At 37.4% G+C, this 13,933-nt stretch overlaps 1 protein-coding gene across 1 annotated transcript; it reads left to right on the plus strand.

The window, feature by feature from the left end:
• The first annotated feature begins 419 nt into the window (after window positions 1-419).
• LOC120273122 lies at window positions 420-1,320 on the plus strand. Its single transcript, XM_039279770.1, has 2 exons — window positions 420-610; window positions 762-1,320. The coding sequence occupies exons 1-2, from the start codon at window positions 420-422 to the stop codon at window positions 1,318-1,320; spliced, it is 750 nt and encodes a 249-aa protein (XP_039135704.1).
• Window positions 1,321-13,933: the final 12,613 nt, after the last annotated feature.

Raw genomic sequence — 13,933 nt, forward strand, 5'->3', positions numbered from 1 at the left:
AAAAAAGTAATGTGAGAGAACAAAGAGAGGATGCCCAAGAGTGGGTGGCACGTCCAGAAGAGATTGCAAGTGATTTGTAGGCAAACAAGTAGAATATGGCCAAACAAGTAGAAATTTATTTGTTGTTCTTATGGAAATATGTGGATGTTTGTTTGGTTTTCTAGATTGTACTTGATAATTATTTTCCTATATTTCTATGAACAAATTTTCGGTTGTCATAATAGCATTACTTAGCTTGTTTGGGATGTTTGTTTAATTTTGATTTTGTAATAATTTCTTGTTTTATGTGGCAATTTTAGAATGGATAACACAAGGATGTCAGAAGATAGTCAAAATGTCATCAATGAGAACCCCCAACCAAAAGATCAGGTGGCAATAAAAGATGGACCACTGCCTAAAGTTGATTTTTCATAAGATTCATGGCTTCTCAAGTGGAGCAAGGCTTGAAAGTCGATAAGGGTTTCAAACCTCAAGCACTCCATGCATCAATCATTGCAATGAAGAATGAGTTCGGAATTATAGTCATTGAAGCAAATGTGAATAACCACTTGAGAACAATTCGCAAAAAATGGGCAAGAATTAAAAAACTGAAAGAGTTTAAGCGGAATGGGTTGGAATAACAGATTGAAGATGATAATCATGGGAGAATCAGAGTTCAAGAACTACATTAAGGTACACATCTATTTCTATTTACATTGTCCATGTACTAATTATTAAATAAGTTTAATTTTTCATTCAAATAATTTGTTACTCTATACCAGATTCATCCACAAGATGAGCCCTTACTTAAACAAACCAATTGAGGATCATGACTTTCTTGAGATTGTTTGCGGTAATGATCAAGCAACTGGACGATGTGCTGTGCAATTTGGAGATGAAATTGGCACCCATATAAATGATAGCGTCGAGTACCGCCATCCATCTCAGACTGATAGTCTTGAAGACATGTTTGAGGATACTTATTTTCATGTCAATATACTACTGCCCACCCACAACCAATCAGAGAGTACAGAAAATGTGGGGGAATCTTCTGCTCAATCAAAAAAAGGAAAAGGAAAATGGAAAATGCCCACTGAAGTTGAAGCAATACAAGAGATTAATAACACAATTAAAGAGACATTGGTAACAAAGAAGTCTACTCGAAATTTGGAATTTGCAAAAGAATTGATTAGCGAGTGCATGAAATTGAAAGTATATGGCTACTCTGGCCATCAAATCAATAAGGCCTATGATTGGTTAATCTCCGATGATAGCAAAGCTATGGCTTTCTTAGCAAAGGATGAAGAGCTAAGGAAGTATTGGGGCGGAGGACTTCTTTGAATCAATTCACAAACAAGAAGAATATTTTCGAACTCCCATTTAGGTTGGTTTTTGTGTGTGTGTGTGTGTTATGATGTTGTTATGAACCTACTATGTTACAATTTTTCTTTAGCAGGGTGTTGGAGCATGTGGACATGTTTAGCAATGAAACCTAGAAGAATGCTACTGGTAAATAATTTTGTCAGTTATATATATATTGATGTCATATATTATTTTATAACTCTAAAAAATGATTTTTCTCCATATTTACAGGTTATTTATCATATTGAAAGGCGGCAAATGTAGCATGAGATTGTAAACACTAAAATTTGACTATGTAATGATTGCCTTCTTGATTTTGGATGTGTTTTTTTGTATATGTGCACTAATTGTTGAGTTATTTTTTGTGTTGTTAAGTATGAAACTTTGAACTTAATTGTGCTTGAGGATTGTTGGTTGCAATGATGAGATTGGAATTTGCACTATTGAGATTAGTTTTGGTTGTTCAGTATGAAACATTGAGATTGGAATCATGATCAAGACCAAATCACATGTTATTTTGCTTTTAATTATGTATTATAATGGAAGATGCCTTTGTTGAGATTTTATTTGTATGCATGACATGAAAACTAGGTTTTTATTCGAACTTTATATAACCATGATGATGGACATTCCATGTGTTGTTCATGTTGGCAATGTAATGTGGTACATAATTGTTAACTCAAATAAGAATATATGATGGTCATTCCATGTGATGTTCATTTGGCAATGCATTATATAATTTTAATTTTGTTATTGTCCTTGTGATCTATATGTTTAAGCATGCTTGACATTTTTTCTCTAATTTTCCTCTCTTGCTAGCAAGTGTATGCAAATTAATAAATAAGCACACCGTAAGAGTAAGTTAATAAATATATAATAGCTAATTATAATAAAAAATTAATAAAGTTAATAATACATGGTAATTATATTTTATAATAATTTTATCAGAGTGAGTGAATAAATATAATAATTGGTTAATAATAAAAATATTAAATAATATATTAACCACCACCTTAATTTTTTAATGTATCAATGATTTAATTTATTATTACTAATTATTAAATATAAACTTTTAAAATATAATAATAATAAATAATAATAATAAATTAAATACTAAAGTTAATAATTAATAACTATTTAATATTTATTATATCATAATAAATTGATATATAATAAAATAACGTGGGTAATTTTACCATGAGTAACCATATTTTTAAAATACATACAACCAAACATGTGTTTTTCAATTCCAGATTCACAAATCCTTCCAAACAAACATAAAATTTTATAAAACAATAATTCCAAACAAACATGTGATTTTCAGTCACAAGATTTGACTGCACTGTATTTTAAAAACCAAGTATTTCCAGTTATATTGTAACTGAAAATCCACTGCATTTAGAATTACATCCAACCAAACGCTACCTTAAAAGAACTCCAAATAAATGGTTGTGCTTGCAAGCAATCTCTTTTGTATTGCATAATTAATAACCCAATCATGGTTTCTGTTTTTTACTTTTTTGGAGTTAAAAGAGCATCCATGTGTGAGTTTTGCCTGTTTTTAAATCCTACTTATAAATAAAAAATTTTAATAATTTTTTTGAATCTTATGCAAGGTTCTTTGATGTTTTTTAAGGATCATAAGTTGTAAAGATTTATTAAAAAAGAAATGGCTATTGTGCTGTTGAAAATTAGTTTTTATATATTTGATATTTAGAAATTATTTGATCATGTGTACTTTTTTTGTGATGATATTAAATTGGTTGAAAGAAAAATTAAATACAATGGGTTCTCAATAATAAATATATTTTTAAATGTTTGAATTTTAAAATATAGCAGTCAGATTTTGTGTTTGGTTAAGGATTAGTGTTTAATTAAGGGCTTTGTGTTGATTGGAAGTGATTTTCTATGACTTTTTAATGTTGATGACTCAATGGTATGGCTTCTAAATCTAGATTTAGAAGACGTGTATTTTATTATTATTTTTTCATTGCCTCTGTTTTTTTTTCTCAGATGTGTCAATCTTATCTTCATTCTCATTATTTATTGTAATATATCAAAGAAAAGCCATATAAACATCACAACTAAGGAAATTAACACTAAAATAAAATAGAAAATTCTAGCAGAAATGTTCCATCAATGAAAGGCAATATTATTAACGAATTTTGTGATGAGTTTTTGACAGAAGGGATTTGACACCACAAAATATATTAATAATAAAATTTGGGACTATCACTTATGAAATTTTTTATTAGTGAAAGTTTCCATTAAAAAGTGTGGGGAAAAAATGACCTACTTTATATTAAAAGGTATGTAAAAATTTATTGATAGAATGTCCATCATGATTCCACTTGTAAAAAGTATTATTATTTTCTTAAATTTGAAAGTAAGTCATTGTATATTACCTATAAAATTTCATATTATCACTAATGGAATTTTCTATTGGTCCAAGTTTCCAACAAAATGCTCCGATAGCAAAAGTGTTTGATAGAAATTGACATCAAATAACATGTAACAATTCATTTGATGAAATCTCTATTGGAAATATGTCGGGTAAAAAGGTACAAATATGTGGGTAAAAAGGTATTATTGCTTTTAATAATGTAAAAATAAACTGTTATATATCAACGATGAAATTTTAGATTATAACCAATGGAATGCTTTGTTGGTCTATTTTTGTTGGAATAAAGTTATTTATTATGGGATTTTGGATTATCACGAATGAAAATTTTTCTCATTCAGAACTTTGTGCCAAAAGTAGATAATAATTCATTAAAAAATACTATTATTTTCTAAAATACAACAATAAGGTACTAACACTACAATCAAACAAGAAATACTAGCAGAAATATTTCATCAGTGAAAGACAATATTACTTAATAGATTTTGTGAAAAGTTTAATGACAGAATTTCCATCATGATTCCATTGGTAGAAGTATTATTATTGTCTTATATTTAAAAGTAAGTTATATTGTATATTATTTGTGGAATTTCATACTATCATCAATGGAATTTTCTATTCGTGCAAGTTTCCAACAAAATTCTCTGTCGACAAAAGTGTCTAATAGAAATTGACATCAAATAACATGTAAAAATTCATTGATGGAATAAATTATTATATATTAGTGACAAAAGTTTAGACTATAACTAATGGAATTTTTTGTTGGTCCATATTTGTCTGAAATTTCATTAGAAAAACACATGGGAGTTTAGTACGTCACAATTCAGTGACCAAATTTTTATCACATTTTTTACGGTAAAAAAACATTTTTAAAAACTTTTTTTAAAATTTTAAAAACAAGTTATTTATGATGCGATTTTGGACTATCATCAATGAAATTTTTTTTCAAAATATATATAGGACTTCGTGCCAAAATTATGTTCTTCTCTTCTTCTATCTTCTATCATGGTATCAAAGTAGGTTAGGCTATCTTCTCTAGCCAACTTCTCCGACCAACTTCTTCAATCCTCTCTCCAGTCAACTTCCTCGGCAATCTTCATCTACCTCTCTCTTTCCTTCCTCATTCATTCATTCTTCATTCTCAAAAGACCTTGCATCTTCACTCGTCCACCCAACCTCACCACCATCAAGCCAACTGCCATCACCGACACCATCATCGCCGCCGACCCCCACAGCCGTCAGCCACATGGGCATGACCTTGCCACGACCACCACCGCCACCCAGCCACCATCATCATCATCATCATCATCACCGCCATCGGCTATCCATTAACTACAACCGTCCCCTATCACCATCACCATCATGGTCACCGGCCACCACCATCAACCCCGCAACCTAGCCACTGGCCACCACCACCACCATCACCATCACCATTCACCCAACCTCACCACAGCTCCCATGACCTAGCCACCACCACCACCATCATCACCATCACCATCTCCAGCCAGCCATCAACCCCTCAACCAAGCAGCCACCACCATCATCATCACATGGAGGGTCTTTTTCTAATCACAAGCCACCAACTTTAAGAATCTCCTAAGGCCCACTCAACCAACATGAAGAATTTTGCCAACCATTACCAAACAACATCATAGGGCCCAATCATTTTGTTGAATTTTTTCTTTCAAATTGATAAAAACCAACATAGTGGGGCCCACAATATGAAAAAAATGGAATATGAATTTAGTGGGTGTTACCAGAGATGCGCCACAACAACCTCCAACAATCAGATGTGGTTCTTGATGGCACTAACTACATCCCTTGGCGACTCACTGTCAAGCGGATTCTCGATGGCATCTGCATTCCCGACACCATCCCTTCCTCAGAGGCCTCTACACTTCCACAACATTTGAGAAGCAATTTGAGAAGTGGGTTGCTGATGATTCTACAGCTAAGATGATGATCTATCAAACAGTCACTCTTAAGATTCGTACTTGATTGTCGATCTTCCCACTGCTCGTGAGATGTGAAAATATCTTGAGCGTCGATACTGTGGTTCTAGTTAGGCGCAGCTCTACACCCTATACCAGGCCCTCAACAATCTAAAGTTGGGTGAGGACACAATCAACCAGTTCTATAGTGAGTATTATGCCCTATGGCGTCAGATTGATGCTCTCACCCACCATATTGTGATGTGATGTTCATACTGCGCAAATTCTTACCTGTTCTGGGTCTTGCTATCATTGCCGTAGCCATGATGAGACATGGCGTATGTATGAGTTCATTTTGTGTCTCTGCCCTGAGTTCAAGATGACTCGGGCTCACTTACTTCATGCTCCATCAGCATACTCTTTGAATGAGGCCTTCGCTTTTGTTCGTGCTCCATCAACCCGACTCCAGGCTTCCTTCACAGGGGGCAATGCTCTTGCTATCTCTCACCCTTCTTCTGTCACTCCGAGTCCTTCTTACTCGACCTTCAACTCTTTCTTCTGTCTCATCTCGGCCTTCTCCATGGCCAAAAAGGACTGTGACTTGTCATTATTGTGGCATATTTGGTCATCTTGAGCGTGATGGCCGGAAGAAACAGCCTGGATTTCCGCTTATTACTACCTATGGTGCTTCTTCACCTGCTTTACCTCTTCTCCCACTGCCCACTCCCCTCAGGCACATTATGTATAGGTCTATCCTACTACACCATCTCCTGCACCTCTATCTATTGCTAATCAGCAGATATTAGTGATGTTCTAACAGTTCCAGTAGTCCCATTTAGTAGAATCTACTGGACATGCGCAGTCGGCTCAAGTCCCTTCCTCCATTCCAGGTAGTCCTTGTCCTCTCTGGCTTTTTTATTATGGTCCTTCACTTTACATTACTCCTGATGCCACTCATCTTTATCATTCCTATCCACCATTACTTATCATACGTGTTCGCACTGCTAAAAGCACACTCCTTCTTGTTTCATCTACTGGCCATCTTTTATCTAATGACTTTTCTATTCCTTCTGTCTCCCATGTTCCTCATTTATCCATGAACCTTTTGTCCGTTAGTCAGTTTACTGATTATGACTGTCAGGTTATTTTTGAGCGTACATCTTGTCGTGTGCAAGATCACAGTGGGAAGGTGATTGGCACTGGCCTCTGCCATAGTGGAGTTTATGTGTTGGATACCCTTCACCTCCCATCTTCAGCTAGACCCAATCATCAATGTCATGCAATAGTTTTGTCTCATCATATGTGGCATCATCGTCTTGGTCATTTGTGTCTATCTCGTATGTCATCTCTTGTTCATCTTGGCAACTTAGGAGCTGTCTCTCCTTCCTCTGATGTTGTCTGTATTGGTTGTAAGCTTTGTAAACAGCTACAATGCCCTTATCTTTTGAGTGTATCTCAGACCACTGCTCCTTTTGAGCTTATTCATTCTGATGTTTGGGGTCCTACTCCCTTTGTTTCTAAAGGAGGTAACCGTTATTACGTTATTTTTATTGATTACTACACTCGCTTCAGTTGGATCTATTTTATGCATCATCGTAGTTAGTTATTGCTAATATATCGATCTTTTATAGCTATGTTTCACACTCAATTTGCTACCTCAGTCAAGAACTTTCGATCTGACTCTGGTGGTGAATACACTTCTCAGATTTTTCGTGCCTTTTTGTCTTCTGAGGGCACCTTGCCTCAGTTATCTTGTTTTGGGGCTCATCCTCAATGTAAGCATCGTCATATCTTAGAGACGACTCATGCTCTTCTTCTTGGTGCCTTTTTCCCTCCTCGTTTCTAGGCTAATGTCGTTAGTATAACTGTTTATCTGATTAATCTTCAATCTTCCTCTGATCTTCATGGTCACAGTGATAAGTGCTTGTGTATAAGTATTATTAAGTATATTTTGCTTACATTGAGCATCACTTTTATCAGTTTTTATGGCTCATGCATGTGTAGTTGTGGTCTTTTGTGCATTTAATGTTGTGGAGACAAGTTTAGAAGAAAGAAAGCAAAAATAAATCATGGACTTGAGTTTTGAGGAATCTCTTGTATAAAACAAGGATCAAGGCACAAGTTATGACTATAGACATGTGGGTGTGTGCCAACCTCCAAAATGTGCAAGTAAATATACAAATTGGAGTGTCACAAACGTAGTCACAATCATATGTTCCAACTTGTGTAACATTAAGAGCTTCATCAATGTGTTTGAAAAGTGAAGATGCGATGTGCCCAACCGTACGGCCTCAATGAAGAAAATGAATTCGGGAGTACTATAGTAAAAGTGATGTAGCAGTTATTGTTTACAGCATGCAGAAAAAGAAGAACCTAGAAATTCACACGCCCGTGTGGAAATTCCATATGAGCGTGTGAAACCCCCATTTTAGCCCTTTAAGTACCGCTTCGCAAGTTTGTTTTGGGGATTTCTTTTCCTATCTTTTGCCTATCTTTCGAAGAGAGCATGGCTTGAGTTTGGAGAGGCTTTTGCTAGGATTTTGGAGCGTTTCTACTGCTTTCGACATTGATTTCTTTCGAAATAGAGTTATTGGGGGAGCTTTCATCGGCATCGATTATGTGAGGTGTGGCCTAGGCTCGACGGAGGAGTCTTTGGAAAAGATGAGGTGGCTCTTAAAGACCATCGACATGGACGACAAGGGGGTTATCTTTATAGATTGCTTGCACATTTTTGATTTCATAATTGATTTTGTATTGCTCCATGGAGAGCTAAACCTCTAATGGGTGCTTGGACTTGTAAACCCTAGGATGATTTTGTTTCATTGACTTCTACTATGCTTCTTTAATTGATGTTTTAATTGAGTTTCAATCTGGCGTGCTTATTATTATAATTTTCCCTTAGAGTGACATAGGGTTGAAAATTCATCTAGGTAATCCTTTGAACAGGTGATAACTTCACTAGGGTTAGACTTAGTGAGGTTGAAGAGGGTTGAGAGGATGAGTCGAGAGGTAGCGGAACGCCATCTTTCCCTTTACATGTGATTTATCCTACCTCCATGTTCTAAGAGTTCTTTACAATCATGATAGAGTGAAGTGCTAAGAGACCTTCTCCACTAGGGCTTAGTTGCATGGGTAACAGAGTGAAGTGTTGAGTTATCTTTAGTTCTGGGGCTTAATTGTGATTAGGGATCTTTCGCTTGGACCAAAGGGTTAAATCTAAATTAGGAAATAGGGTTTATCACTTAGTGTCCCTAGAGCTTTAAGCAGTCCTACACAGCTAGGGCATAGTATAGAGGGCTACTCACTGTTGATCTTAGGCTTGGGACTGTGTATATTTGGATCTCCACGACTCATTAAACTTCAATTAGGAGGCATAATATTAGTTTTGCAGTTGAAACAATAGTCCTTGGGTGTGCATTGTCCAGGTACCCCATTTTACCATCGATTACCTATCTTAATTACTCTTGATTTCTCTTATATCTTTTACTTTTATTTGCATTAATATTTTGAATCAAAATCACAAATTGGTTTTCACTCTAGCTAAATAGAAATACTTCTTGTTTTTGAGCATCTATTTCTTGTGGATTTGACTACCCACTCACCGGGGTATTTTATTATTTTGACAACCCGTGCACTTATGGTACACACACGCAAGGGGTGTGTCACGCAGCCCAGGAGAATGTCTTCATGGGACACCTCCCCACTATGATCGTCTTTGTGTCTTTGGCTGTGGATATTATGTTTTGCTCTCACCTCAGGAGCGGACCAAGCTCACCGCCCAGTCTGTTTGTTGTGTTTTTGTGTGATATAACCTTGAATATAAAGGTTATCGTTGCTATGATCCCGTTACTCATCATATACGTATCTCGCATGATGTAACATTTGATGAGTCCACTCCTTTTTATGCTTCTCCTTCTTCTACTAAGTCTCCCTCTCCCTCGGTTCCTCTATCTTTCCTTTTCCCTACCCATTCTCCTTAGGATGCTTTCCCTGTGCCTTCTTCACCTCTGTTACTCGCTTCTCCAGAGCTCTTTAGCCACTCTTCTCTTGGGCCCCTTGCTCCATTTTTAGTCAAGTCTCTTGTATTGTCTTCCCCATCTTCTTCACTTCCTCCTACTTACCCGCCTGTCCGTTTATTTTACCATCGTAGGGATCTCACAGCAAGTCCACCTCAGCAGATCCTCCTGACGCCTCTCCTACTACCGATCTAGCACCTGAGGTATCTTCTCATCTTTACTCCTTACATGATTGCTCCACTTTACATCCCTTATTCGTTACGCCTCTGCTTGCACAAGTGTCTCAGGTGTCTTTGAGCTATGTACCTACAAGGAAGCAGTTCAATCCCCTCAGTGGCGAATTGCAATGGCTGAGGAGCTTGATGCTTTGTCTCAGACTCACACATGGGATATAGTTCCTCCTCCTGCTCATGCTATTCCCATCACCTGTTGCTGGATCTACTGGGTGAAGAGTCATTCTGATGGGATTCTCGAGCGCTATAAATCTCGTCTTGTTGCTTGCAGTTTTCAGCAGGAGTATGGCTGTGACTATGAGGAGACTTTTACTCTAATAACCCACATGCATATTGTACTTACATTAGTTGTTGTCACAGCTGTTCGTAGGTGGGTTCTTTATCAGCTTGATGTGAAGAACGTCTTCCTTCATAGGGACCTAAAAAAGAAGGTTTACATGACTCCTTCCCCTGGCCTTTAGGTGCCTCCAAAGTCTATTTGTCATCTTCACCGTGCTCTCTATAGCCTCAAGCAAGCCCCACGTGCTTGGTTTGAGAGGTTTAGCATAGTCGTTAAGGCTGATGGCTTTACTTTGAGTATACATGATCCGGCAATCTTGATACATTCTTCACCTCGTGGCCAGACCATTCGCCTTTTGTATGTGGATGATATGATCCTTACTGCTGATGATTCTGCTCACATTACCATTGTGAAGCAGAAACTGTGTAAGACCTTCTTGATGACTGATCTAGGTCCACTCCATTACTTTATGGGTATTGAAATCACATCTTACTCTAATGGCTATCGACTATCTCAGCAGTGTTACACTCTAGATCTCCTTACTCGCTCTGGTTTGATAGATACTCGTATTATCGCTACACTGATGGAGTTACATTTGCAGCTTCGTGCTTCTGATGGGATTCCCTTATCGGATCCTTCTCGCTATCAGCATCTAATTGGTAGCTTGGTATATCTTGTCATCACACGTGACATTTCTCATGCTGTGCACATTCTCAGTCAGTTTGTTATGGTCCCCACTTCTGTTCATTATGGGCATCTTCTCTACGTACTGGGATATCTTTGTTGCACTGCCTCGTATGGTCTGTTCTACTCACACCAGTCCACACTTCAGCTACAGGCCTATTCTGATGCTACCTGAGGCAGCTCTCCTGATGATCCGGTGTCTGTCACTGGCTATGACACACCCCTTATGTTTGTGTGCCACAAGTGCACAGGTTGTCAAAGTAATAAAGTACCCCAGTGAGTGGGTTCTCGTATCCACAGAGAATAGTGCCTGGAAACACAAGTGTTGCTATTTAACTATATTGAAAACGATTGGAAAGATGTGTGAACAATATCAATGTAAATAAAAATAAAGAAAAGAAGAAAGAGACGCAATAGAAATAAGGAAAGACAATCGATAGAAAATATTACACCTGGACATTACTCACCCTAGGACTATTGTTTCAAGTGCAATACTCCTCATTATGCCTCCTAACTAATGTCTAATGAGTCATGGAAATCCTAAGATACACGGTCCCAAACCTAAGGTCAACCGTGACTAACCCTCACACTATGCCCCGGTGGAAAGAGATACTCTCGGCAACTCACACTGTGTGGGGTTGCATGAAGATCTGGGGACTGAAAGTGGTAAACCCTATTCCCTAATATAGATCTAATCCTTTGATTTAGGCGAAAGACCCCTAGTCACAATTAAGCCCCAGCATTAAAGATTACTTCAATGCTTCACTCTATTGCTTACGTAACTAAGCCTCAGAGAAGTTTGTCTCTTAGCACTTCACTCTATTATGACCTCAAAGAACTCTTTGAACATGGAGGTAGGATAAATGACATCAGAAAGGAAAGGGGACGTTCCGCTATCTCCCTACTCACCATCTCGACCCTCTTTAACCTTGCTTTGTCTAACCCTCATGCTGTGTCACTCATCCACAAGGATTACCAAGATAGACTCTCAACCCTATTGACACTCTTAAGGAAAAATCAATGCAATAAAAATTCTAGGTTGAAACTCAATTAAAACATAAATTAAAGAAGCAAAATAAGAGTCAAAGAAACAAATCATCCTAGGGTTTACAAGTCCAAGCACCCACTAGGGATTTAGCTCTCCGTAGAGCAAGATATAATCAACAATGATATTGAAAGTAAAGGCATGCTATCGTCATCTTCTCCAAAGGTCCCCTTGTCAAGCCTAAGGCACACTCGCCGAATCGATGCTGGCGACAGCTCCCCCAATAACTCTCTTCCGGAAGAACACGATGTCCAAGATCGTAGAACCACTCCCAAGACCTAGCCAAAGTCTCTCAAAACCCTAGCCGCGGGAGCCTCTAAAAATGGAGAAAAGATAAGAAAAGGATAGGAAGATCATCACCAAAAAGGCCTCAAATCACGATATTTATAGGGGCTGAAATCGCGCATTCACCGGGCGTGTGGAATTTCCACATGGCCGTGTAGATTTGCAGACTTGAGTTTTTCCGAGCACTATGAACAGTAACTGCTACAGTGATTTGCTAGAGTGCTTCGCCGGAATGCTCCCGAATCCACTTTTTTCATCGAGGTCACATGAATGGGCACATATTCACGTGGTAGATCGCGTCACGTCTTCAATAAAATCACATTGACAAAGATCTTGGTAGTATTACACAAGTCAGAACTCATGAGTGTGACTGCCTTTGTGCCCCTCCGCTATGTGTATTCGCATGAGCAAAATGGAGGTTGGCACACACTCACATATCTTTGAACACAACTTGTGTCTTCACGTTTATTCGATCTAAGAGCTTCATCACAATCTCGTCCATGTTATACTTTTGCTTCATTTCTTCCACAATTTTGTCCACTACCCTAAATGCACAAAAAAACACAAATACACATGGGTAAGCAATAAAATCTGAGAAAAGTAATGCTCAATGTAAGAAAAGAATACTTCGTATTACTAATACAAAAGCAGTTATCAGGCTACTGTATCTTTCTTGGGTCTTCACTTGTTGTTTGGAAAACTAAGAAACAGTCTACTGTTGCCAAGTCTAATGTTGAAGCTGAGGTTCATGCTTTAGCTTCTACTATACAGGAGATGCTTTGGATTCATTCGATTATGCAAGATTTTGGTATACCGATCACTTATCCTATTCTTATTCACTGTGAAAGTACTAGAGCCATTCAAATTGCTACTGATACGGTCATGCATGAGCTAACCAAACACATTAGTGTGGATGCACACTTCATCCGCTGTCATATACGCGCTCGTGCAGTGTCACTTCACTATCTTCCTACAGAGGTCGAAGTGGCTAATTTTTTCACCAAGGCATAGACGTGTGATCAGTATCTCTTCATGTTATCCAAACTCAAGACGCATGATCCGCCTTGAGTTTGAGGGGGGTTGTTAGATGTATGTATGTATGTATGGCTATACATGTGTTTGATGTATGTATGTATAGAGGTAGTTAAGTATATTTGTATCATTGGCTTCTATATGTAGACCTAAGGTTATACATGTTCGAATGCATGAGAATTGGTTCTTCTGTTCTTCTATCTTCTATCGCTCTTGACATGAAGCTTTCAAGCTAAGAGAATGTGGAGGAGAAGGTCACAACCCAAGGGATGAATCCCACCCTCCCCTCAATCTCTACGGGGATGGCCAAAATCAACAAAATCAACAACGTAGTGGTTACCAATGAACAACTTAAATCCATGGATTGAACATGATCTTCATCATGGTCATCACTATACATGAGAAATTAATTAAATTATCTCATGAGAGAGGTATGAGATTAGAGAGAAGAATAGCTAATATATATATATCATTCTCCTAAAGTTTTTTTTATTTTAAGTATTCCTTTGAATTTTGATTCAAGATTTGATTTTGTTCATGAGATGTATGAGGTTAGAGAGAAGAAGAGCTTAAGAACGGTTTTAATTTTCTTCATTAGAGATACGAGGGTAGAGAGAAGAAGATCTCAAGAAGGTTCCAATTTTCTTTTTCTTTTTTTTTTTGAATTTTAGCAATACGTAACTTC

This window comes from Dioscorea cayenensis, chromosome 12 (assembly GCF_009730915.1).
Source record: "Dioscorea cayenensis subsp. rotundata cultivar TDr96_F1 chromosome 12, TDr96_F1_v2_PseudoChromosome.rev07_lg8_w22 25.fasta, whole genome shotgun sequence".
Taxonomy (NCBI): Eukaryota; Viridiplantae; Streptophyta; class Magnoliopsida; order Dioscoreales; family Dioscoreaceae; genus Dioscorea; species Dioscorea cayenensis.

Coding starts and splice junctions, on each gene's coding strand:
- LOC120273122 (XM_039279770.1), top strand. CDS start 420: ATGGCTTCTCAAGTGGAGCAAGGCTTGAAAGTCGATAAGGGTTTCAAA. Junction 611..761: donor AAAGAGTTTAAGCGGAATGG/GTTGGAATAACA, acceptor ACTCTATACCAG/ATTCATCCACAAGATGAGCC.